At 41.7% G+C, this 27,319-nt stretch overlaps 1 protein-coding gene across 4 annotated transcripts in view; it reads left to right on the top strand.

Annotated features, from left to right (window-relative positions):
- The window catches only part of DLGAP1 (DLG associated protein 1), a 375,465-nt gene that overhangs the window by 334,947 nt on the left and 13,199 nt on the right, over positions 1-27,319 (top strand). For all 4 annotated transcript variants that reach the window (XM_072327378.1, XM_072327379.1, XM_072327380.1 and 1 more), the window contains 3 exons: positions 15,357-15,730; positions 17,695-17,786; positions 25,462-25,880. In XM_072327378.1, the coding sequence (XP_072183479.1) occupies positions 15,357-15,730; positions 17,695-17,786; positions 25,462-25,880 (885 nt within the window). The remainder of the gene's footprint in view (positions 1-15,356; positions 15,731-17,694; positions 17,787-25,461; positions 25,881-27,319) is intronic.

Raw genomic sequence — 27,319 nt, 5'->3', positions numbered from 1 at the left:
TTGTTCATAAGCAGGATTCTTTTTAGCTTGGAGCAAGCAGGTTTGTGCGAGCAAGTGAGCTGAAGATTTTTGTCTTTGACAAAGCTGTAGGACACCTGGTGCTATTAACTGGGGTACCTATAAAAGCCATTCTTATCTTTCTTTGCACCCCTTGCTCTGTTGAGTTTCAGTTGGACCTTGTCCTTCCTGACCCCATCCTATACTACATGATACTATACATAGCAGCATCCCTATACTTCTCCCGGGTTACCTGTCCCTCCTCCCACTACCTGTATATTTGAGCATAAAATCATAGAATCATTAAGGTTGGAAAGACTACTAAGATCATCAAGTCCAACCATCAACCCATCCCTACCATGCCCATTGACCATGTCCCTCAGTGCCACATCCATGAGGATCTTGAACACCTCCAGGGATGATGACTCCACCACCTCCCTGGGCAGCCTGTGCCAATACCCAACCACTCTTTCTGAGAAGAAATTTTCCTTAATATCCAACCTGAACCTCCCTTGGCACAACTTGAGGCCATTACCTCTTGTCCTTTCTCTGTTACCTGGGAGAAGAGGCTGATCCCCACCACACTAGAACCTCCTTTCAGGCAGTTGCAGGGGGCAATAAGGTCTCCCTGGAACCGCCTCTTCTCCAGGCTGAACAATCCCAGTTCCCTCAGCCACTCCTCATAAGACATAGCTTTGTATGTGTATGTGTGGGTGGCTCTATTTATGTGTTCAGACAAGAACACGCACACAGGTATTTATTGTACCTGTTGACTACACGTTCTTACACCACATACACTTTGCAGTGCCTCGCCTACCTGTCATCCTATTGCATATGACACAAGGTAGAGTAAGATTTTCCAAATGCATTTCCAAGAATAATAATGCCTGTATTGTTTGTATTAGAAAATTGCATGTGCACAGCAACAATTTGTCTCTTTTCTGTCTCATCTGGCAAAGTGCAAAAAACATTCTGCAGACAGAAACACATTAATGATGCAACTGATGCTTAAGTCATCATGTAGGATGAATTTTACATGTGACAGGCTGTGGAAGCTCACTGCAAGCTAAGTTCTCCACCAAGATCAGTAAGTGGCACACAGCAGTCTTGAAGGATATGAGAACTATCTTTTTAAAATCTTTTTTTGTTTTTCTTTTGGCAACAACTAATTTGTGGAGAGGAGGAGGGAATATAACTGGCTCACTTCTCCTTAATGAGGCTTAATACAATGATCTAGAGGATCTTTTTTTTGCCATGCACCAGTAGAAGTGATGAAAAAGCCAGTCTTGGGCATTTCAGTGTGGGACACTTTTAAACTCAAAAGCTCTTTGCGTGTAATGCTAACAAATTACAACAAATGTTGCTTTCCGTCCACAAGGACTAGAGGTCATTCTGGCAAGGTATGAATTGAAGAACATTAGCAGTGTATAATATGAAGAAAAATGTTTCTACACTTATTTCTTTAATTATGTTGTTGTTGTTTTTAAGAAAAAAAGAAAATATCCTCTAGAACAGCGACCTTTTGCTTTATGGGATTAAAAGGAAAGTGCTCAGAAGAAGAAAATAGGCAGGAAAAATACAAAACAATTTTGTCCTGTTTAGATGACACTTTTCTCTTGAGAAACAGGTCAAACCAGCAAGTTTCCAGTCTCAAATAAAACTGCTTGCAGTGGCCTACTTGGCTGTTAATACATAGCACGTTCAATGCATGTATAGAGAAGTCAACTGAATGGGGTATCAAAGAAAATAGGACTCATCTGCTGTCCTAAGCACTAAATTGGGGAAAATTCTAAGAAAGACCTTTTTTGAGTAGGTGTCACTCCTGGTGTACATGGTTTGGGCAGCAATTTTATACACAAAAGAATGACATTATGGAAGTAATAAGCTGCCTTTGAAATTATTAAAATCTGATTGTTGACATCTTGCTAATAGTTCTGCAGGATAGGAAGGCTGCGCCCTGAGACTTCTTAGGCCTAGGTGAGTTCATGCATATATTTTGTTGCTGTTTTCTTCATCCATGTTATTCAACAAAAGCACCTTGAATAGTCTTTAACGCCCTTGCTAGACTTTAGTGGCTGAAGAGACCTACCTGGCACCTTACCTGGATAGACTCCAGAGCCAAAAAAAAAGTCATGGAAAGAGACTGCAGGTTCAGTGTGTAGCAACCTCCTCTCTACACCAAAGTTTTCTCTAAATGTCCAAATTCTCCTGAAGTATTGAGTTGCCTTTCTAGAATAACTCTTAATCTCTATAACCTTATTCCCAAATCAAAGCAGGATGCATTGATTCAGCTTAAAATGCTTCCAAAATGCAAAATTTTTGTGGAATGATAGCTCTTCTGAGAAATGTCCGAGTAACCTGAAATACATATAACCTGCAGAAGCTGGCAGCCCGTGGCTTAGACGGATACACGCTTGGCTGGGTAAGGAGGTGGCTGGAGGGCCAGGCTCAGAGAGTGGTGGTGAATGGAGTTAAATCCAGCTGGCGTTCAGGCGCGAGTGGTGTTCCCCAGGGGTCGGTGCTGGGGCCTGTCCTCTTCAATATCTTTATTGATGACCTGGATGAGGGCATTGAGTGCACCCTCAGTAAGTTTGCAGATGACACCAAATTGGCTAGGAGTGTCGATCTGCCTGAGGGTAGCAAGGCCCTACAGAGGGATCTGGACAGGCTGGAGAGCTGGGCCGAAGCCAGTGGGATGAGGTTCAACAAGACCAAATGCCGGGTCCTGCACTTTGGCTACAACAGCGCTGGGCAGCGCTACAGGGGCGGAGTGGATGGAATACTGCGTAGAGGGACCTGAACATGAGCCTACAGTGTGCCCAGGTGTCCAAGAAGGCCAGTGGCATCCTGGCTTGCATCAGAAACAGTCTTGCCAGAAGGAGCAGAGAGGTGATTGTTCCCCTGTACTCAGCACTGGTGAGGCCGCACCTTGAGTACTGTGTCCAGTTTTGGGCCCCACACTGCAAGAAAGACATTGAGGCCCTGGAATGTGTTCAGAGGAGGGCAACAAAGCTGGTGAGGGGTCTGGAGCACAGGCCTTATGAGGAGCAGCTGAGGGAGCTGGGATTGTTCAGTCTGAAGAAGAGGAGGCTCGGGGGAGACCTTATTGCTCTCTGTAACTTCTTGAAGGGAGGTTGTAGTGAGCTGGGGGTCAGCCTCTTCTCTCGTGTCTTTAGTGATAGAACCAGAGAGAATGGTTTCAAGCTGCAGCAGAGGAGAACCAGGCTGGACATTTAGGAAATATTACTTCTCAGAAAGGGTGGTCAGGCACTGGAATGGACTGCCCAGGGAGGTGGTGGAGTCACCGACCCTGGGGGTGTTCAATGAATGGATGTTGTGTTGAGGGACATGGTCTAGTGGGCACTATTGGTAATAGGTTGGACTGGATGATCTTTGAGGTCTTTTCCAACCTTGGTGAATCTATGATCTCTTTGGGCACAGTTTAGCTGTGGGTGATATCACTGTGACCTACAGCTATGCACAGTCTGCATAGCCTATTAGATCCCTTGTGATTAAAAAAAAGTAAAGAAAGTTTATATTGCTAAAAATAGGTGATTAATGATTTAATCACTGGAACTGTTATTAATCTCGAATCTATAATTTTCCCCAGTTCCCAAGTTGCTTATGTACACCCTTCATTTTTGCACATGCATTTGTTTATCATTTGTTGATAGACAATTCATGAAAAGCAAATGTTGGCATGTGTATAATTCGTAATCTGTACATTTTAATTATTTGGGGTTTTTTGTGCTGAGTGATTGGTGTTTGACAGTGATACTGTTTGGACTCTGTAATTTGATGTGAATAACAATTAATGAATAAACACATTATCAACAAAGTTAACTGAGCAGATAAAGCTGCTGCTGTTAGGACAGCTATTCTTCAAACATCAGTGCAAAGAGAAATTGAGATCATATGAAGTTTTGCAAGCAAAGAAATAGGGGTATAGCTGAACAGAGCAGCCTGAGCCACGATGGTCTTTTCCAACCTGAGCAATTCTATGATTCTATGATAACAGGTTGCCTGTTGCTCTGCTGAGCATCCTTGTTTTCACTCAACATGCGCAGTTATTTGCATCAGTTTGTCTGTTTTCTCAACCAACCACTTTGGTCATGAGGATTCAGACCTGCTTCTGTCCCTTTCTTTTGCATCCCATATGCCTTCAGGACCCTTATCCATCAGAGGCTTGGGTGACCTTCTGATTCACAGTGAGCCAGCGAAGTCTCTGAGGCTCTGATTTTGATTGCAAAAGAAATGTTGTATGTAGGAGGAATGGGTGTGTGCGATAAATATGTCTTTTATTAGAAGGATAATTAAAGAAGAAGACATTTCAAGCTTGGGCAGAGATTGGTAGGGAGAGAACATAAAAACCGGATCATTGGTTAAAAACTTGATCCAGGCTCTTTCCTGCATCCTGTGCACTTAGAGTTGTGGAGGATTTGCTATGTGCATGTGAGACTATATGGATTTGTGGATTAGCTTTGTTGGCATTTACAGAGGTCTGGTATTGGCCTTGTGATCTTCAGAAAGCACTTCTGTAGTCAGGAGATTTAAAAGGTACTTTGAAGTGTCAAAACTCATGTGGGTGTGTTTACTTTCTCTTTTTGTGTATTAAGTAGGTGGCCTGGATTTACCTTTTAACCAAGCCTGCATAAAATGTCTGGGTTTAACTTTTAACTAAGCCAGCATAAAATGCATCTTTAATTTTTTACAATTGTGTAAATGCAAGAAATGCTAGAATTATTGCATAGTCTAGGAGCTGGGAAGAAAGGAGTTCTTATCCCAGTCTGAGATCATGAGCACTGATTTTGAAATCTTTAGCTAAATGAAATTGTAATTGAAAGAGGAATCCTACATGTGTTTGGGAGAGAAAACTTTGTTCACATTCACCCTTCACTATGGCAGTGCCACTTTGTTCTTGTTAAAATATCACAGTATCACAGTATCACGGTATCACAGTATCGTGCAAGTTGGAAGGGACCTTAGAGATCATAGAGTCCAACTCCCGGGATTCGAGCCCTCTGTGTAGCAAAGCGGCACTTCTACCCCTTGCTCCACAGGGGGGATTCGAACCCTGGGCCTCCGGTGTCGCAAGCAGCAATTCTACCACTGCGCCACCGGGGCACACAAAATTATGTATAATAAGCTCTGACTTTTTCAATTAGCATGATATAACATCAATTCAACCATTAGGGTTTTGGGATCATGTTAGTAAGTTTTAAAATCTCACTGTCACTAAACTGACTCATTTTGCAATAAATCGTAGTGAGGAAGGTATAAAGGGAAAAAAGAAAAGGCATCAGAATATCATCAGATGTGCAGCTGATCTCTCCATGGAAGTTGTGCCTGACATCTCTTACAAATTGTGAATCTGAACTTATTCAAGGCCTCTTTTATATGCATTTATTTAAGGAGTGTAAAACTATATGGGGTGATGGGGATGTCTCTCGCTTCAGTATTGTGACTTGAGGCTTGCTCTGTCTTCATCCATGTGTGGGAAGGCTACCGTCCTCCTCTGTCTAAATCTGGGAATTGGTGCTGGCTCAGGGCTCCCAACAAGACATGATTGTTGTCCTCAGATGTACTGAAATACACAGAATCATAGAATTCTTATGGTTGGAAAATTCCACTATGATTATCTAGTCCAACTGTCAGCCCATCTCCATCATAACTACTAAATCATATCCCTACATCCCCATACTGCATAGTAATCTGTGTACTGAGGTGAACTGTATCTGAGATGTCAATGTATTTTGTGTTGATGCTCAAGCTGATCAACAGGGATTGCTAATTCCAATCCAGTGTTTTGAACTAGTTTGTTGAAATATCAGGTAGGACTCCTTTTGTTTGGGGGGGGAAAAAAGCAATAAAATAAAATAATGAAGTCATCCACGGTGACCTCAATCCTGCCCCTCAGCAAGGCCATATTTTCTTAGTCTGAATGCAGAATGGAAATATGGGAACCAGGTTTTGGTTTACATTTTAATTCCTGTCAACATCAAATACATATCTGACATATGTTCTTCACATGCCTTGTTTACCAAATTATTCCTCCCCCTGTTAATGTCTAGAGGCTTGAGTCAGTTTTGCTACTCTACCTGAAATTCTACGAAAGACTGGTACAGTTTCTTATGTAAACTCCTTATCTACATTTCCTTGTCATTTGAGAACAGATTGGATTGTCCCAGACAGGTGACTTCCAACCTGATAACTGCACCTTGACCTCCAGACAGGCAGAATTTCTCAGCTGGGCCATAACTCTGTCTCAAGCAACAAGATACTCTCGTGCCTGAAGGTTTTGCTCACAGTTCTTCCCTTCCTTCTTCCTGCTTCAAGTAGCTCTTGCATTTGGTTTTGGGTAACTTGCTTGTTTTAGACATTCCTACTTGGACTGGAACACCCCAAATCCAGTAAGAATGTATTACTGATTACATAAAAACAACTCAGTATTTCCCTGTTTGAACAGATGTTCTTGCTCAATGCCCACGTGATTCTTTCCTGAACTCTGCGTTTGTGTTTTTTTTTACATTTATTAGTAATTCTCTATGAGAAAAATATAGTGTGATCTTAAACCTGCATGACTTGCATGAGTCATAGCAGACCGTGCTGCAGCAGAAAATAGAAGGGTATAAATCAATTCCCATGGTGCTTCCTGGAAATTTATAGCAGCTAAAAAGTTGTTCATGTGCTTTTATCAAACGCATTCTTCTTACAGATTGTAGTGGCTCTTATTTTCTTGTCTTTGGTGTTTGTGAAGTTTCTTTCCAACTTAGGTCTGATTTTAACACAGCATCCCTTCACCACTGCTGTCACCTGAATTTTAACACTTAGCTAACTAATACAAACTTACACGTCAAGCAGCATGACATAAAATTCTCAAACCAAATTGAGAGGTGGACTTTCGAAACAATGTGAGAGTGCTAAAGCTTTGGTGGCAACAGAGGCTTGTGTATTCACTTTTTTGGGGTCTTTAAGTCAATTGCTGAATCGTGAGGAAGCAAAACCTACGCTTATCAAACCATGAGGTAGTTTGCTTAATAATATAGGGGGCTACTATACCAAAAATAGTAAATTCTATTGCACATGGGTTGTTTTAAGTCTATCTGAATAGCGTTTGTCAGAGCAATGTCCTTCTGTATTGCTTCAAAGCTTCTGAACAGCCTTAGGGTTGAGTAACATGCAAAACTGGTGTACCCACGTTTCTGTACTTGCTATATTTACCAGTCCTATAATGACCAAAGGAATATAACTGTTCTCTATGTATAAACCTGCCTTGTTGTGCAGAGGTTTCCCATTGTGGGTGACTATAGAAAAGTTTGTTAGTAAAAATGCTGATCACTGTGTTCTGTGTTTTACTGTATCTTTTTAAATAATACCAGATATAAAAGTAAGCGAGACACACAGGCACAAATTAATTCAAACAGACCAGCCCTGAGAACTGATTTTGACTGAGAAAATTAAAGAGGGCTTTTAATCTTCACAGATTTTCATCAGCTTAATTTCTACCTGTACAGTTTCCAGTGCATTCGAATGGATGTAACTGATAACAGTGTGTAGCTTGTTTGCACACTGTGGCATAAAAGGAAATCAGTTTTAAATCAGTGAACTGATACAGTTAATTTGGATAAACTCTTTGAATGAATCACTATTACTTCCACTGCATTTTCATTTGTTGTTTTGTTTTGTTTTTTTAAAAAAGACCTTATCAGTCATATCCATGTCTAAACTTGTCCACATCAGGGGTGGATTTGCAGCAATTTAAACTAATTGATTTCTAAGTCAATTTAGATGCATCAGTAACCAAATTCTGTGAGAGCAGCTTGATGTCGGTGTGTGCAATGATACAGAATTCTGCTTACCCTACCTTACGTTTATTAAGTATTCAGAAAACCACTGGGAGTAAGAACCAGTAGAAGCTTGCTTTCATGCTAACATCAGCATCAAACAAAGAAATGTGTTTCTAGACTGAGGAGCCAGGAATGACTTTTACAGTCATTTTTCATCAGACAGGAATCACATGTCAAAGTGTCAGTAACGTTGAAAACCAGGATATCCGACTATATTAATACGTGGCTAGCTTAAATTCTGCATGATCAGATTACTTGGAGATAATTAGCCTGCTTAAATCTCCTCGAGGTTCACAGGCTAGTTCCTGGGATTCACAGATTTGGAAGAGAGAAGGAGAACCCTAATTATTCTCTAGTCCTATCTCCTACATGGCTAAAGCTGAGCAACTGCACCCTGCAGTTTTTCCATCAAAGCCATGACAAGCTCCTCCTAAGATGAGGGACTACTGAACCTGCTTTGTCATCACTTGGTTCCCATGTCACAGATAGAGGATGGAGAGCAGAGGATCAAGAAGGACATAACAGGCTGCCCAGGGAGGTGGTGCAGTCACTGTCATGGAGGTGCTCAAGAATCATGTGGATGAGGCATTGCAGGATGTAGTTAGTGGGCATGGTGGGGGTGGGCTGATGGTTGGACTAGATGATTATAGTGGTCTTTTCCAGTCTTAATGATTCAATAAAGCAGTGCTTCTTAAAGAATGAAGTAGGGCACACAGTTGTGAGAGCTTTACTATGTGGGCTTGGTCCTGACCATACACCTTCAGGTTTGACAGGGTGCAAGTCTCCTGTGTATTGGCTGCTCAGATATTAAATATCCAATTTGTAATTAAAGGGAAATCATACATACAAAAGTACATTAATAGGTCCAGAAGCTGTTGTTCCAAATACTACATGACCGTTTTGAGAAGCAGCACTGACACCATCATGCCCAAGCAGAATGGCAAACATGGGCTCCACTTCAGCAGACTCACTGCATGACTGTGTGCTGAATGAGCTACAGGCATAGCCTGAAAATGAGATTGTGCATTTGCCGCTCAGGTCAAATTTTCAAGAATCCAGATCCAATTCAGAAATAAGAGAGAGTTTTTCATGTGATTAGCCCCAAGAGCTTGCAATGTGCAGCCCAAGTCTTTACATTCAACTGTTCCTTGGTCGTCAAAGAAACAACAAGGAAAATAACAAGATTGATAAGTTCGTGTTCGAGTGTAAAGCATTCGATTTGAATCTGCCTAGCTCACATGGCCAAATGCTTGTAGGAATTTCAACCTTTTGTGTTGCTCAGAATCCAGACAGTGGGTCATGCGTTGTGTTTTTACTTAGGTAGCTGCTTACATTTATGTGTCTGGTTTGGGTTAGTGCAACACCACATTAAAAACAACAACAACAAAAACCAACCCAAACCATTTTGTTTCATTGCCAGAGGGAAAGGGATGCAAATTCTGGAATTTGAGTGTGCTGCAGTAACGCATAACAAAATGTTATATCAAAGTGCCAGTGAAGTTGCTTCCTGGAAAATACATGGGAAAAGGATCAGGCTGCATATTATTACATTTATTTACTGTTACGCTTCCGTGGTCTTGGTGGGATAAACTGCTATATTTCACATTGTTTGCTCTGCTTTCCTTAAGTGCTTTTCATGATATGAATGCACTGATATTCAGACAGATCGTAAACTTCTTACTGTGGTGATTTGATGGCATGGAAGTTCTGCAGCAGAAAATTTCTAGATGGACATTTTTGATCTAAGGTCCAATGTTTCTTGTTTTCTATCAGTGCTCTCACAGCGAGGAGCATGAGGGATTTGGTGAAGCATTTAGGTGCAGAAAACATTTGAGCAGTACAGTACATCTGGTTTAAGCTATTAATCAGGTAATGTTTCCCTGTGTTTTTTCGGGGGGAAAAAAACAACAAACTCACACCATCACATCTTATGGGCCAATGGCTGGGATCAAGTCCTTCAAAAAAGCACCATCACCACATACATAGTGAGATCAGGGCTGTGCACATGGCCACGTTCTGTCTTCAGAAAATATAAAGCCAAGCCCTTAACTTCTCAAGACCAGTGCAGATCATGGCTTTTTTAAGAGCAAAATGTCATCAGCCAACCTAGCAACTATTCTCTTGGGTAATAACTATCAGTTTATGTGAAATATTTTCCTTGAGCTTCAGCTTCTTATAGACTTGTCTGCTTTGAGGCCAAATCAGCTGAAGTTGTGCACTCTTAGTGTAATGGTAAATTTTAATGTATAGAGAAGTTCAGCTACAGCTACACAGTAGAAAAGGTGAAGTGGGTCTCGTAGGAAACCTACGTGCAATGAATTTTTCTCTGTGTATCCATAATTTGCGGTGATATCACAGTGATAAATGACATTTAGCAGACACCTTCATCTGTCTCACCTGTTCTCTGTACACTAATTCAGCTTTCATGGGACAGCAATTAAACCTCTGACTGGCATCAGCAGCTTCCAGCAGCAGCCATTAAAAGAAAAAAAACAATAAATCTGGTAGAGAAATACTCACCTGTCATCCACTGACAGCACACATGCAGATTTTGTAACTCATTCTCATTTGAGATACGGGATGAGTCATGGTCAGGCTTGGGTTTCAGGAGCCCCTTAGTGCATCCAGCTGGAAAGTTGCAAGCAAACCATTCCAAACTTGCAAAACAGACAGCAGTACAGGCTTTTAGACCTCAGGGTACTGGGGACATTAGATGTGCAGTAAAGATAGTTTACATACTTTGTGTAGTTGTTAGTTGTGCGTTTCTACCTTTGGTGTACCTTAAGCTTTTGTTGGCTGAGATTTAAGGCTTGGCAGTGGTGGGGACATGGAAAAACATGGCATTGGCAGAAGTCCTGATGGCACAGTGCAGAGATTTCAGTAGTTCTCTTTTGGGATAATGACATCCATAACTCACTCAGGTATTATTCCCTCAGGCAGTCTAGAACTTCTTAGGAAAATCTTTATTTCAGTTTATTTTTAACGGTAAGTCTCTGTTTCCTCAGAAGCCATCTGTGCTTTGAGAACAGTTGTTGTTTTTTTGTATATATATTAAGAAAATACGTGCTCCATTTTCATACCTACTTTTTGCACAAGAAAACAAACATATAGGATCTAAAACTCAATTTCTAAGTATTTACTCCACGCTCACCTCCTCCCCCCTCCAAACCTCAACAAAGCAGGGAAATATATGCACAGTAAAGAGAACATCAGCTCTGTTGGAATGTACCAAGGCAAATCATGTCCTGCACCTCTGTGCGGAGAGCTCAGGGACTGCAGCTGAAGTCCCAGCTCTGCATGGATGTGCCTGCATTGCCCCTCCTCCCGCCCCCAAGGCGTACCTCACTGTACAGATATGTGGGAGAATTGATGCAGCATACCTTTACACAGGAGTTCAGTCATAAGGATGAGGGTGGAGGAGCTCTTACTTCATTAATACTTAATTGTGTACATGCTGTGTATTTTGTTGCTCCTTCTTCTCAAGAGAAGCACCATTATTTTAGTTGACTTTAAATTTGCACCCTCGTTTATCCTTGCATTTGTTAACCAAGTTCACCTGAGAGTGCCAAGTCAGAGAGGGGAAGATGCTGCTCGCCTATCTCATCCCGAACTGCGCAAAGCACTGTGTGAATCTGATCCCTTTGCAAATGCTAATCTGCCTTGGGGTTCTCCTGAGCACCCATTCTCTGAGCTAAAACTCTGGGTTTGAATGCTGATGTTTGCTCCCGAGGGCTCATCTCCCTAGTGAGCATGTTTAAACAACTGAAGTGCTCTTACAATGAAACATTCAAATTCAAGTCTTTATTATTATGCAATCTGGGATTATTATTCTTTTTTTCATCATTAGACTTCCTTCTGAACTGGGTGGTTGACACTCCCTGTTTCAAATTCCTGTCCCATGAGCTAGTTGTTTGGAAATACTGGCTAGGAGGACAAACACCGTGACTATTTTTTGTTAATCTGGGGAAAGTTCTTTTTCTCTCAGTGTCTGGGATTAAACTGTAACCCAAAGGCAGAGCTACAGACGTAGAATCAAGATCAAAATGAGAAGGAGAGCAGTGCTGAGAGGATGGATAGAGCTGGGAACAAGGGGCTGACTTGAGGTGCTTTGGGAGCCAGGGTTTCCTTGCACATGATTTAACTCGTTTTTGGACCAAACCTTGAGAATGCCCAAGCACAGGAATGGATACCTGCTGCAGCAGAATCATAGAATGGCTTAGGTTGGAAAGGACCTCAAAGACCAGACAGTTCCAACCCCATGCCGTGGGCAGGGTTGCCACCCACTAGATCAGGTCACCCTTGGTGCTATCTAAAGTAATACAGAAAACTACATTGCAACAAACTGAGCATTTATACACACACTTGCTGTTCAGAAGAAGTTATTTCTGATTAACTCCATACCTAAACAGTTTTAATCAGTCTGCTTTGACTTGACTCTCCAGTCAGATCAGTTTGAGTACAGAACTTCACTCCTTGATCCATGTCCAAGAATGCATTTATTGGGAATTACGGAGCCCTTTAAATTCACTTCCTGGTGTTAATTAAACAAACTCTCAAATGCAAAACCCTCTGAATGTCCCCTGAGTGAAGATTTCTCTGTCTTTCCCCCACACCCTGTGATCCTGTGATGTTCTCTGTCAGAGCCCTTCTACCCACCTCTGGCACTGAGTGCCCACTGTCTCCTCTTGCCCACAACACAGCATCTTCCTGCACCTACCCAGTGCTCTAACCGGGCTGCACAAGGACTTAGGGAGAGTTTCCTTTTAATCTTCTAGCACCTTTGCATTGAAAATCACCCAGTGAAATACAGGCAGGTCCTTCAGGTTGCCATACCACTCACTGCTAGGTTCTTGAAAAGTGCCTAGAGAAACCCAATGCACCAAATCCCTTTTGCTGTCATACTTCAGCCACTGGGAGGGCTCAGGCAGCTCCAGCACTGAGCAAACAGCTGCAGTCAGAGTGCTGTTTTGTTGTCATTGCTGCACAGGAGTGGTGGGAGCTTGCATCATTTCCAGTAACAGAGCGCCTGGGGATCTTTTATGACTTGCACGCTTTGCTTCTCCGGAGCCGTACAGTGTGTGCTGTGTGACTCCAGGAAACCAAGGATTTGTTTTGACTTGCTGAAACAACGTTTGCTGTTTCTCTTTACAATTTCACCGTATGACTTGTCAATCCTCTCCCCCTCTTAATAACTTCTCATTTAATTAGCTGAGTGCAAACATCTTTCACTGAGGCGTGGATTAGGCTCCTCATTGAGTGCATTTACCAGCAGAATGAAAGACATCTCAATCAGGGGGTTCCGTATTTGTCCTGCACTGACCAGAGCGGCTGGTAGCTGTCAACAGACAGTGGCTGTTGACTTTCTGTCCCTTCAAGGATGATCATGGGGATCAGTCATGTTGGGGCTTCCTTTTTATTTTACAATCTCCCCATTAAGAACACTTCTGGAGTGTGTTTTGTTATCTGCTAAGTAGGAATAGTGACATCTGACATCTTTGTACCTTGCAAGGATGTCCTGAAGGTGCTGCTGTCTGCCCAGGAGTTCCACAATGCCCTTACTCAGCATATTTTAAATGGGGCATTTTATACATTGCTGAATTGCAAGGTAGCATGGCACACAAACCTCTATTAGATGAGCTTGTCGCCAAAGCATTACCTGGATGTATGAGTGAACCTATACATTTTCAGTTCTTCAGTGGTAGATTTCAGTTTGCATTTCCACCACTCAAAGAACATTTCTGCAGGCCATGAGCCACTTAGGTCACTTCTGGGATCCCACAGCCTCAGCAGCAGCCTCCACAATTCTGTGTAAGTCTGTTTGTGCTGCAGCAAGAGCAGACAGTTTCCCCTAGAGTGCACAGTCACAACAAATGCTTTGTGTCAGTATCAAAACCGCTGAAGAACTGTGCAAAATTCACACGCCTCTTTGTAGATTTGTCACCTTTCCTGTTAGTTCCATAGGTTTGTCTTGTGGTCAACACTTTTTAAAAGCACCTTTAACCCCTATAAACTTCACTTCCTGGGAGTTACAATTTGACAAGTTCATTTTCATCTATCCATCTCTTCTGTCCAAGATGCCGTGGTTTCTTTTTGATTCTTCAGAAGTGAATCATAATGAGTTTCAAAATGCTCGCAACCTTTGCAAAATGCTCTTTTTCCATTAGCATTTAAAGGGTTTAACATAGGTTCAGACATGTTATCAGAACCTCAGACCAGAGTTCTTAAAAAAATCCCGTGTGATTTCATGCCCTGGAAACATCTTTTACACCGCAACCATTCCTGCAACTATTGGGAGATACACAAGGTGTACGGATCTGAGCTAGTCAAATTAATGCCATAATGGCTTCTGGCTCTACAAGCACACACAGTGCAAAGAGGGAGCAGAACAGCTGTAGCAGACTTACCTTTAATGTGGGTGGCATAGACGTCTGCCAATTAAAATGAATCATTTCTTGCCATATGATTATTGTTAATAAGAATTTATGTTAACATGTTTGTGTCTGAACTTTGTGCAGGTTAATGCCTGCATTTATTTGCTTAAAAAAAAAAAAAAATAGAGCATATCAACGATTGTTTTCTATTCTTAATGGACCTTCTTTCTTCATTTGAAAGCATTCCAGGACTTCAGCAAAGCAAAGCTGCCAACTATCCCTTAAAGGAATATGTTTTTATATCTCCATGCAGTGCATTCTGTATGTAACTCTGTATACCTCAGCCAATAGTTTCTAATCTGGGAACCTCAAAATAAGCTTCTATGTCCATATAGAAGCACATACAATGAAAGCATGGCCATCAACATGTGAAAAGGAGTCCTCATAAACTTTCTTTCTTGTTGCAAACATTTATTCTTATGCTTTCCTTTAAGAAGTTCCACCAACTGACAGGCTTTAGACATCAATTACATTACATTAACTCCTTTTGTGTAAAATTAAGCTATTTTTTTTTTCAAAAATACACATCTATGTTTCTTATGAGAAATAAGAGCAGCAAAATATTGTCTTAAACATGCCCTCCTTGCAAGCCACTTTAAAATATCTGAGTAGGCTGCCCAAAATTTGAAGCAATTTATAACAAGAAATACGCAAGTTCAAGCATGATGAGCATCAAGTCTTGGACCTTGGATGGATTTAGGATCTCTCTCTGAACAAAGAAATGTAGCTTAAAAATCATTTAATAAATAAAAGTGTTAGTAAATAGAGTGGGGCAGGGTGAAGAAAATAAAAACAATTGCAATAAAGCTGCATGAAGTATATAGATCAGCTGGGTTAAGCTGCTGGAGTCTGTTCCTTGTGAGTCCTGTCTCTAAGTTATGACCATAAGAAGTTATGACCATAACAAACAGTTTGGTGGAATGAGTTGTTCACCCGCTGGACTTAAAAGAGGTAGCAGAAAACATGATGGAGAACACTCCTTACCTCTGCTCTGTCCATGCTCGTGGTGTCTTAAGATGATATTTGCATACATTTTCCCTGCAATGGCAATAAATCAAGAACTTTCATGTTTTTTTTCCAGTGTCATCCTGCATTACCACCTATAAGAAGACGCCTCCTCCAGTTCCACCGAGAACTACCACCAAACCATTCATTTCTATCACAGCCCAGAGCAGCACAGAGTCTGCCCAAGATGCATATATGGATGGGCATGGACAGAGGGGAGATATCATCAGTCAGTCTGGACTTAGCAACTCCACAGAGAGCTTGGACAGTATGAAGGCACTAACAGCAGCTATTGAAGCTGCTAATGCACAGATCCATGGCCCAGCAAGTCAACATGTAGGGAACAACACTGCCACTGTCACCACCACCACAACCATTGCCACCGTTGCAGTAGAAGATAGAAAGAAGGACCACTTCAAGAAAAATAGATGCTTATCTATTGGAATACAGGTACAGTACAGGATTTAGATTATATGCATGCCATTGTTTTGGGTTTCTACATTTGTTTTGCTGCTTGTTGCACAATGTTTTTTTTTCTTCTTTTCCTGTCAGGTGCCTATTAGAATTTCCAGCAGCTTAATCATGTTACGTGGTACTAACAGTGTTTACTAATTTATCATAAAAACATCAGATGTGAGGATTTAAGTCTCCTTGCTGCCTGTTATTCAGCTCTGTTAAATTACACACATGAGCACTAATCTATGAATCATAACACAGCGGGGGTCAGAAAGGCATGAATTAAATCATTGAAAGGGAATGTGTAAAACAATGATTTACATTACACTATCACCCAAAAAATATTTTCATCCAGCCTCACTGAATTAATTGTCACTGCTTATTCATGCATTTCGTAATGACCGGTGGCATTGTTTCCATCCCAGACTCAAGAGCAGAGGATAACTTCCTTCTGATTTGCCCTTGTTAAGGAAAATTACGTTTTGTTACCTCTAGTGAAATGAAACAAGAAAACTAACCCTGCCAGAGTTCACTTCTATTTACAGAAAGGAGAAGAGCAAATAAACTAGGCCAATTTAATCTGCTATCTTAATTAATCTTTCCCATATCCCCCCTAAAGAATGTGCATAGAAGGCCAACTATCTGCTTGCAGGATTAGCTCTTGCAACAAAGTACTTGAACTTGCAATCAACTGAAAATCAGAACAGGTTTTGATGGGAGATGAATCCCAAGCAAACAGAATAGCAATCCACAGCTTATCAGCCTTCCCAAGAAAACATGATTTTTTTTCCCCTGCAGATGGAGGTTGTGTTTACCACCTCCTCTGTGCCTGAACAGGCTTATCTGATTAGCAAAGCCTAAGAACTTACCGTGAAATCACTGCATCCACCTGACAAGATAGGAGGTGCTGAGCATGCCACCCCAGGGGCAGCTGCCAGACAAGCAGTGACTTTACTCACCTTGTGCTTCTTCTTGGAAGGCTGAGTTACTACAGCCCGTGGGTTCCATTTGCTGCCTTTCTTATACCCATTCTCTACTTCACAGCTGTTTGGTTTATATACATTCTGAAAGAAAGGATATCTTCAGTGTTAAATGCAGGAGCAAGACCCAAAAGAGACAGAGATAAAGGAACACTCTATTACTTATTGCCAACCCCAGTCAAGGCTACGGTGCTCTTTTATTGTTGCAGTCCCTCCTTTCACTGAACAAACCAACGAAGACCTTTATAGACAAAGTAATGGGTAGAAAGAAATAACATCCGTGTTTGCAGTATTCCATATGAAGAGCAGTAATGTGAACCATGGTTCCCAAGACACCATCTCCCATCTTTCTTTCCTGAAGGCAGCATTGGTGCAAGTAAAGAACATGGCTTTCAGGAGAAACAGGAGCCCCAGTTTGCTGAAATCTGAGGAAAACAGAGGCCCAAATGCTGTTCAAGCCCCTGAAAATCTCCCTCTAAAACTGTAAAAATTACAGCTGACTAGCTTGATCAGCATCCATATGCCAGCCTCCCTCCACTGACTTCAGTAGGAGCCAAGCTCAGAGCAGGTAAACACCTTCCTTAAATTTGGCCTAGAGCAGTGCAAGCCATATTAGCCAGGAGTTTGCTTCCTTCTGTAATAAATAAACATGAAGTGCACTTGTGGTAAGAACTGGTGTGTGCCCTGCACCCCTCACTTGCTTCTAGGTCACCAGCAGCCTTTGCTGTAAACCTGTTTAACAAACAAACAAAGTAAAGCTGTCAAAAAAGAGTCTGAATAACTTCAGAAATGGGCTTATCAGAGATAAACCATCCAACAGGATGAAGGCAGCTATAGTATAGTATATATAGCTATATATAGTATATATAGCACAAGCCATATGTGCAGACACTTAGTAGTGATTATGAAGAGAAACTGTAAGTATCCAGGTGATATCTCAGCCAAAATATATTCTAATAAACTGCTTATTTTTTTAAGGTTGATGGTGCCGAAGAAACTGCCAAACCAGGTGAAAATAAAGCAACCAGTAAGTTCCAGTCCATAGGAGTTCAAGTTGAGGAGGAGAAGTGGTGAGTAAAAGATAATACTGTATTCCTAAAGCAAGTATTGTGCTACAATTAATTTCTATGAGTCCCAGTTGAATTCAGCAAAATCTCTCAGTGGAGTAGCAGAGTATTTTCCTACAGTTTCAAAAGGCTAAGGTGATTGCAGCAAAAAGAAATGCGATGTACAACGACCCCATCAGACTGTTACCAAGTTCGTCATTAACCTGCTAAAACGCCTCCTTCTGGCAGACATTTCTCTATGCCTGAGTCTTTAGCTCCGTTTACCCACAGCTCTTCCAGCGCTAAATAAACGAGCACATTAGAGTAGATGCTGAAGAACCATATCCCTTCAGCCTGAGAACAAAAGCAGTAACTACCCCAAAAGGCCAACTCTCCCTCACCTCCCTCCCCCCACAAAAAATAAAAGGAGAAGTAAGGAATGGAAAGGAAACGAAGAGATGGCTGTTTGTAAATACCTTATTTCCAAAGTCCTCTCTCTATTGAAGCTCATATTGCTCCAGAAAAAAAGGTAGGATTTGCCTGCAAAGGTCTGCCCTAAGGAAGCATTATCTCTGCATTGCCTGGTGGCAGCTGTGTTTTGGGGGATTTCTTGCAGATCAGGTTGAGGTTGCTGCTGCCGAGAGCAGATGGACAGGCAGCAATCCATCATGGACTTTCAGAAGTGAACAGGCTGATAAAGGACAGCCCTTAATCCTTGGAAAATGAATGTACTCAGGAAACAAGGGGCTTATCATCACAATTTGGCACTCATGTGTTTTTTCTTATTATTTATTTCTTTTTTAAGCACACCAAAGCACAACGTATTGATTATCTGTTACAGGAATAAAACTGTGCACTGCCCCTGCACCAAAACATCTGCAGAACCTCAGAAAAGCCCTACCGAGATGAATCCATCACAAAAGTTAAAAAAGCAAAACCTTTCAGGATTCAGAAATATTAAATAAACATCAAGTAAAATGAGAAGAATGAGACAGCAAAAAATATAAATAACAGCAAATTGATTGTGCTTCTGTGCCAGTCTAAGCTATTAAGTGTGCTGTAGTCTGCATTAGGAAAGCTCTTTGCTTAATGCACCAAAAGCCTATCACACAAAATTTGTTTTACTCCTTAGTTTCCTACTCTTTCCTCTCCCTTTCCCTCACCTCACATGATGGCCATTCTCACCATAAGGAGTCGTACTTCCTCACACCCTTTTAAATATTCCTTCTTCTGCACTCGGACCAAGTGAGCAAAAGTTTTTGCCTCCGTCTTGATCCAAGTAGCTCAAAACCGGAGCATCGCTGGAGCAGAGCTATCTCTTCTTTCACTTTGGCTTAGACCTTTCCTTAGCCCTTCACTCTCTGCAACTTGGGCTTCATGCCAAGACAAATGACTGAATCCTCTTCCTCTTGCACTGCTCAAGGGATAAATGTGCTAACGCTCCCTGACCACATTACAACTTGATCCATCACTTATCCTCAGTTCCTTATACCACCTGCTCTCAACTCTCCTTTTCATACCCAATCCCCACATGTAACTCTTAAGATTTCTAGGTTTTACTGAGTACCATTCTCAAGTCTTTCTCTTAGGGTAGGACGACAAAAAAATGCATACGTTTCCTTCCAAACTGATCTCATCGTCTTCCTGCTGTTTCTCTCTTCTCTCTCACCTCATCTCCCTCATGGTGATAACATATTTCTCCCCTTTCTTAATATGACCCATCCCTTCCAGAGACAAATTTGAAAAGTATTGCTAATGCAGCTGATTTCTTCAGTTCAAACCTCTTTACTAGGAGAGTGGTGAGGTCCTGGAACAGGCTGCTCAGGGAGGTTGTGGATGCCCTATCCCTGGAGGTGTTCAAGGCCAGGTTGGATGGGACCCTGGGCAACCTGATCTAGTAAACGTGGAAGTTTGCTGGTCCTGCCAGGCAGGGGGGTTGGAGCTTCATGATCCTTGAGGTCCCTTCCAACCCAGGCCATTCTGTGATTCCATGATTCTGTGACTCTCTTCGGACTGTCTTTTCTATGTACCTTTGAGTCTTTCTTGGCCTCATGCAACCACCTTGCCTTTCTCACCTACAGAAGATGATCGAATTAATCAGTTTGACTCAAACAGAAAAGGAGAAGCCACATATTGTGCCAGACCAACTATAACACATCTTTATTGAATAAAGGCCATGTCCTTTATTGCTCTTTGTCCTATAACTCAGTGACTATTTCCAGTTTGTTGCATTTTACCATGTGTGCTTCTAGATTTCCTCCCATTACATCTTCATCCCAAAATTATCTTACTCATTGCTCCTAGTCATACTATCAACTGATTATTGTACTTGGTCTTGTACTACATCGTAAGAAATTCTGAATGCTGACACAGTGGTAGATCATGGGCTAAGGACATTGCCACAGGAGAGTAAGAACCTAGGATTCTCTATATCCTCCATCTTCTCTAGCTTCTGTGGTGATAAAGGAAGCTCTCCTCACCTTTTGGCATAGTGTAATGTCTGGTATGTGGTATACCACAGCATATAGCATGAAATGGCTTTAAGTGGTGATGTGGTAATATGATAAAAAATATACTCTTCTGTAGTCTTCAAGGAACAACAAACACTTTCTTCATTTAGTTTTTTGGGTTTAATGACTTCTTACCCCGACCCACCCCTCACCCCCCTCCCACCCCCCCCACCCCCCCACCCCACCCCCCCCCCAAAAAAAAGGGGGGGAAAGAAAAAGAAAAAGAAAGGAAAAAACAAAACAAAACTCAGGTTTCAGGGTCCCCCCTGCACAACCAGCCAGTCATGCTCTAACTCAAACTTCTGAACTCCTCAGTTTCTAGAATGTAACCTTCAAAACTGTACATTACCTAAGCTGAGATGGGACTAAGCTTTCCTTGATTTTGGTCCACAGCATTACCTGACTTCCTGTGTTCTCCACAGTGGAAGCCATTCCATTGAGAAATTCTAGGGGATTTTGGTGACACAAAACAATGACAGAGGATCAGTTTCCCTGTTAAGACTTGTAGTGATGAAAAAAGAGACTATGGTAGTGGTAGAGGGGGTGGATAGAGCAAAGAACTTAAGATCGTGTAGATGTGTGGCTGAAGATCCTGCCATCAAAAGACCTCCATGTCAGGGCTGCTGTTCATGCTAAGTCCCCTGTTTGCTCTATTCTGCTGATAGTGGCTGCAGCTTTAACAGAGAAATACACAGCAGGAAAGAGTCAGCCAATAGGTAAAGCGAGGCAAGTCTAATCTAATGTATGAGAGTCTGACATTTGCTATGCATCAGTTGCTTTGGAATCGGCATCTGTTCTGGGGTTTTGTTTTCTGTTTGTTTCTTTAGGAAAGAAAGAAGTTCTCTGAGTTGAAGTGTAAACATGTTTTTCAAAAGAACGTTTAGGAGTAGGGAGTCAAATGCTAACAGGTGACGCTGCTGTTGCTGTTCAAAACACATCTACTGTTGCTCTCCATACTGGTTTATCCAGTCTGAGGTTTCATGGCTTTCTGCACCGCAGGCCAGGTATCTGCTATAGTTCTCTGAAGCTGTAATTATTACACCTTGTGCCTGCAAGGCACAACTGAATACAAAAGGGCCAAGCCTGAAAGCAGAGGAAGAAGGAAGTCTCTGTTAAAAACAATTACCAGCAATTTCTTAACTTTTTTTTTCTTAGGTAGATCCATGAATGTTCTGTGTGTGTAGAAACAATGAGAACTTAAGCTCAGCCACTCTCCTGTTTTAAATAAGAGCAAAGCAAAAAAAGAAAGAGAAAGACACATGGAACACAAATGGTATTTTGCAAGAGTAAAACATCCTGGAAATGAGTGAGGAAGCGATGTCAGAGGCTAAGATTACCATCTATTAGGCAGCTCATTTAGATGTGCTGGAGGTAGGCAGATAGTGGTTGCCTTCCTGTATTTCCGTGTCATTCAACATACATTTCCTTGGGAGTATTTTTTTAATTTTGAACTGATGCTATATTCTATTGCCAAGTTGTTTTTCTTTTGAAGACAGATAGGTTACACAACCCAGTGCCAAGAATCTGTCGAGCAAGCCTGTAGCATACTGTTATATAGATAAAACAAAAGCAAAAGAAAGTAGGTCATTACGTTTTATTTGTTGAGCAGAGTCTGGCTTTTGGTGGTACTAGCTTATATTGAACCCCAAAAGAATATAGTCCTGAAAGCTTTGAAATGTAGTGCCTCCAGCAATACATTCTCTTGGCAAGTATACCTTAATGTTTCCACATTTGAGATTCAATGTAGTCTGAAAATGCGGGGTGTTATCTGAAACTGTAAATGGTCATCCAACCCAGAAGCAAATCAGAGTCTAGGACACTGCAGAAAGCAAAAGCAGAAATGATATGGAGGTAGGGGTATGGAGAAGGATGAGGTTGGGCATTGCTTTTCTCCATTACTCTGGAAGGTGTGGAGGATGCTTTGTACTGCCTTGGCTCACAGTGAACGCAAGCTAAGCGACTGAAAACAAATCCTGTGTAAGCATGGTGACTGTATGTCAGTGGGTGTGTATATGCAGGCAAGCATGCATTTCAGTGCAGATAAGGTATTTGTCAGGTTGGTGGCCAAATCAAAGTAGTTTAAAAAACAAAACAAAACGAAGCAAAAAAAACTAGCATAGACTAGACCGAAAAAACGCTCACTGTCAAATCAGCCTAAAGCTAAAATCTTTCTAACCATTAATACCAGTTGAACAGCTTTCTCTGCCAGGGGCCAGAAGCAGATCTTCCAAACAAGTCTAAAGGAATGTGTGCAAAAGCAAAGTGTGAAGGGTGTGTACAGGGCAACGTTTCTCCCCGCAGACCTCCCTGCTCAGCTGCTGGATGTTAGGGACTTCCGAAACCTGTGTGTAACAGCCCTTCCCGGACTTGTCTCCTGTGAATTTGTTCAGCTTCTCTTTGAACATATTTTTACCGTTGGCTTTCCCAGGATCCTGTGGCAATTTAATTACATACTGTGTGAAGAAGCACTTCCTTTTGCTAAATTTAAACCTGTAGGCCTCTCAGACTTACACTCAGCTGCCTTCCTCCCTGCAGCTCTTGCCCTCTCAGAATGGTGAGATGTCACCTAGTCGGAATGCCATCAAACTCTCATGGCCTTCTTCAGTCGTCTGCTTTCTAAACCAAGAAAAGGTTTTCCTCCCATGGAAGCCATACCATTTCTCCACTTAACCTTGTCCTCCCTTCTGATTTTTTTCTGCCATATCAGTCCATAGCAAAACGCTTTGCTCTGCTTGTCAAAGGATAAATACTGCCAAGCTGAAGTGTTCTGCTTGCTCCATACTTTTCAGCTTGCTGGTGCATGTCGTGCAAAACTGCAGTGCCTTAGCCATATTTTTGTATCACTTAACAAGCACGTGTCAAAGGAGCTGCAAGCAGCAGCTCCTGCATTCAATCTTTTTGTGCTCCAGCCCATCATATTAAAAAACAAAACAGAACAAAAAGCACACAATCTGTTATTAAAGTTTTTCAGGGACTGGTTTGGCTGTGAAAGTACTTCAGACTTCTTTCTGCAGAACAATTAATCTTTTCTTTTTTTTAATTGGAGAACTCTTCCTGACTTCAGTACTGCTTTGCCCCATTCCCTTCAAAGCCCCACAACAGCCACCATTAATCTCCTCTACCAGTAGGAGTTGATACGGCTCTCCTTGAGTTCTGTAGCATGGTTCCTTAGGTATGTGGTCGTATCAGGTCCCTGACATTTTCCTTCCATCTGCTCCTTCCCCAGCTGCAAACTAAAGACACTGTCAGTCGAACTTATCAGCTGTTGCTTTTCAGTGGAAGATGGAATAGAAATTATGGGAAGTGAAATGGTGTTCAGCATCCAACTCCACTGTCACTGAGATTTTCATTGCTGCTCAAGCCCAAACTGTTGAGGACAAAGCAGCCAAAATGTCACAGGGAAGCAGGTCCTAACACTGGTTTCAAGAGTAAATATGAGACTGTGAACAAGTTAGGACTGAAGTACCAGCTGCCTGAGTGTGATGGCATCTCAAATTATTAAGGAGTCCCTACTTAATTAAAAGCTATGTTAATTCTGAAGGCTAAATCCATGAGGGTGGACAGTGATCGGAGAAGGGGGAATGGTTTTTAACTAAGACAGGGGAGGTTTATGTTAGATATTAGGAGGAAGTTTTTCACACAGAGGGTGGTGACGCACTGAAACAGGTTGCCCAAGGAGGCTGTGGATGCCCCATCCCTGGAGGCATTCAAGGCCAGGCTTAATGTGGCTCTGGGCAGCCTGGTCTGGTGGTTTATGACCCTGCACATAGCAGGGGGGTTGAAACTGGATGATCATTGTGATCCTTTTCAACCCAGGCCATTCTATGATAAATATTACTGGTTTCAATAGCATCTACATTAATTACTTTATAGTTTCACCTCCTTCCATCTTCTTCTCCTATCATGAGGCATAACAGTATCTGCTTCACTTATATTTTTCCTGTGTTCTCTGCACATGGGTTTCTAGATCTACCTTGGCTATCTGTAACTATTTACCTAAAAATTTCCCACTCATTCCCTTCACAATTTACTGCCTGTCATATTTGCTCTCACTTACCATCCCCTACAGTGCATTAGGTGTCTTTTATTCCTCATAGATCTCTCTGTTTCTTCTATATCTTCCTCTCCACCTCAGATTCCTTGGACTGCAGAATTTGGAGTCTTGCTTAATTAAAGATAAAACAGACACAAACACCCAAAGCTCCTTTTTTCCATGCTTATACCTTCTGCCTTCCTGGCTTTCCTACATTCTCACAGGGTTTGCTCTCTGCTCTCAGAGACTCCAAACACATGGAAGCAATGCAAGATGAAAGGAAGCTATCTACGCGGTAGCAGCCATCACAATGAGAGTAACACAGGCGGAACATTAACTTTTGTGTAAAAGAGGCTGTTTCGAGACCAAGGGTTGAATGTGTAAAACAACATCTCTTAATGCTGGGAATGAGTGCTAAAGGTGTGAGTGCTGGCAGTTGTAATTGGGAAAGCAGGAAATTAGTAGGTACGTCATTACAATGAGCTGTTACAAGGAAGCAATATGAAATACTTGGCTGGGCTTGAAATACTTGTCTACTTCATGGGTGATAGATGTAATATTATAGAGATAGCGAACTCATTGATATTACTTTCTTATCAATCTCACATACATGATTTTTAAAATGTACTCGGTTCAAGTGTGCAACTTCAATAGAGTGTGAGTTATAAAAGTCGAAAGATCTTGGGCAGCTTGAGCTGGTAGGTGGCAACTCTGCCCATGGCATGGGGTTGGAACTGGATGACCTTTAAGGTCCCTTCCATGCCAAACCATTCTATGATTCTACGATCAGTCATTAGTTAAAACTGGATCTCTTTAACCTTTCATGAACTGATGACCTGAAATCCTGGGGCACCAACACTGTTAGATGCCACATGGGCTGGCTTCTTTAAACCACATTATTATTGGTGCTTCCCTCATTAAGACACAAAGAGAGAGATGTCTGTTGCCTGACAATGAGAAACAAATCATTGCATCATTGTATGGCAATCACTGTATGGCAATCATTTCCAGAAAGAAAAACAGAGCGTAGCACTGAAAGCCATGACTGCCAGTCTTAGGAGAAGAAGCAGAATTTTAAGAGATCCTTTCTTACCTAACTTTTCTCGTGCCACCTAACAAAAGCTTTCTAAACGTTTTGTGTTTGTGCTCTTCAAAGCTTTCGCAGGTTTACACGATCTAATAGTGTAACAACAGCTGTGCAAGCAGACCTGGATTTCCATGAGAACTTTGAAATAATCGACCCTCAAGAGGACAATTTGTGTTCTGGACAAATATCAAGACAATTTTCACGAGATGCAAGCACCTCTACCGTTAGCATACAAGGGTCAGGAAACCATTACCATGCATGTGCAGTGGATGATGACTTTGAGACAGATTTTGACCCATCTATTTTACCTCCTCCTGACCCCTGGATTGACTCTATCACTGAAGATCCCCTGGAAGCTGTTCAAAGGTCAGTGTGCCCACGAGATGGCCACTGGTTTCTGAAGCTACTACAGGCAGAGAGAGACCGTATGGAGGGCTGGTGCCAACAGATGGAGAGAGAAGAACGGGAAAACAACTTACCTGAGGACAGTAAGTAACTGGCTACAATAATATTGCAACTTGGAAAAAGTGTTTAATACAGGTTAAATTGACTCCTCTTAATTCTTTATCATGCCCTTTCTTATTTACCTAATGAAGCCATGGTTGTGATTCTCAAAAGGACTATTTGTATATATGCAGTAATCCTTATTAAATTTGACAGAGAATGCAAATGTCTGACACTTCTGAAACTCAAGAGATATTTTGGGATTGCAGTTAGGAGATTGTGGTTAGGGATCTTGCAGTATGAAGGTGTCTTAACTCTTCTATTTATATGAAATCCTTTCTGATAGCTGTAGAATATAATTCAATACGTTCTAGTTCTTTTTCATTAAATTCATTTTTCAACTGCCTTTTTAGATGGTATTTGGTATCGGAGCCTTCAGAAGTATCTTCAAACAGAAGCAAGTTACAGTTTTGCTTCCAAGTTGTTCTTTTCCCTCATGCCCCTTGAAGTTCTCATTCCTCTTCGAGTCTCCTCAAAAAAACCCTCTCTGTATGCTGTGATACATACAGCCAAGCAAACTGCATCTCAGTTGTGACCACAAGCATTACTCTACCCATGAAGAGGTAGGATTGACACTTCCCTATCCAGTAAGCATTCACTAATTAGAAGAGTTCAATAACTCATCTTATTTATCCACACTAAGTAGAGAAGAACAGCTGAACAAGTGGTTCCCTGACCAGCCTTTTGTTTCCAAGTGAAAACAGGCCTTTTTTTTCCATCTACTTCATTTAAAAGGAGCGGAACTATTGCTAGACATCAGCTTTTGGACACAGGTAAAACTGTGAGCTGAGGGAGTTTGAGTGAGTTTGTTCAGGTTCTCAGAGGGAGCTTCTAGAAAACACTAATGAGCATCTGTATGTTATTTCATTGTTTTTTAATTTTGGCACACCTGTTCTTTGATATAGCCAATAACACTTTTCCAACCCCCAATCAGCCCCTAGCAAAATAATAACCACAACTTCAGCTCCAGGATTGCTTCTACCAAATGTCAAATTCATTCTCTGAAGAAAGGAGGCTAGAATTTGTCTAATACTTAAAGGGAGCTTCCAAGCAGGAGGGAGATCAACCTTTTCACTAGTAGACAGTGAGAGAACAAAGGGAAACGGTTTTATACTAAAAGGGACTTAGATTAGATGTCAGGGGAACATTTTCACTCAGAGGGCAGTGAGGTGCTGGCACAGCTGCCCATAGAAGCTGTGGTGCTCCATCCCTGGATGCATTCAAGGCCAGGTTGGATGGGACCCTGGACAGCTGAGCTGCTGGGGGGCAACCCTGCCCATAGCACAGGGAGGGACTGGGTGGGCTTTGAGGTCCCTTCCAACCCAAACCATTCTGTGATTCTGTGATTCTTTTGCGGTGCGAAGGTTTAGAATTTTGGAAGGAAATGAATTAACAGTAGAAAAAAGTTTACTCTCGAAATTAT

The sequence above is a fragment of the Excalfactoria chinensis genome, chromosome 2, assembly GCF_039878825.1.
Source record: "Excalfactoria chinensis isolate bCotChi1 chromosome 2, bCotChi1.hap2, whole genome shotgun sequence".
NCBI lineage: Eukaryota > Metazoa > Chordata > Aves > Galliformes > Phasianidae > Excalfactoria > Excalfactoria chinensis.
Note: the sequence above shows the minus strand (reverse complement) of the source record. Positions and strands in the feature narration are given on the sequence as shown.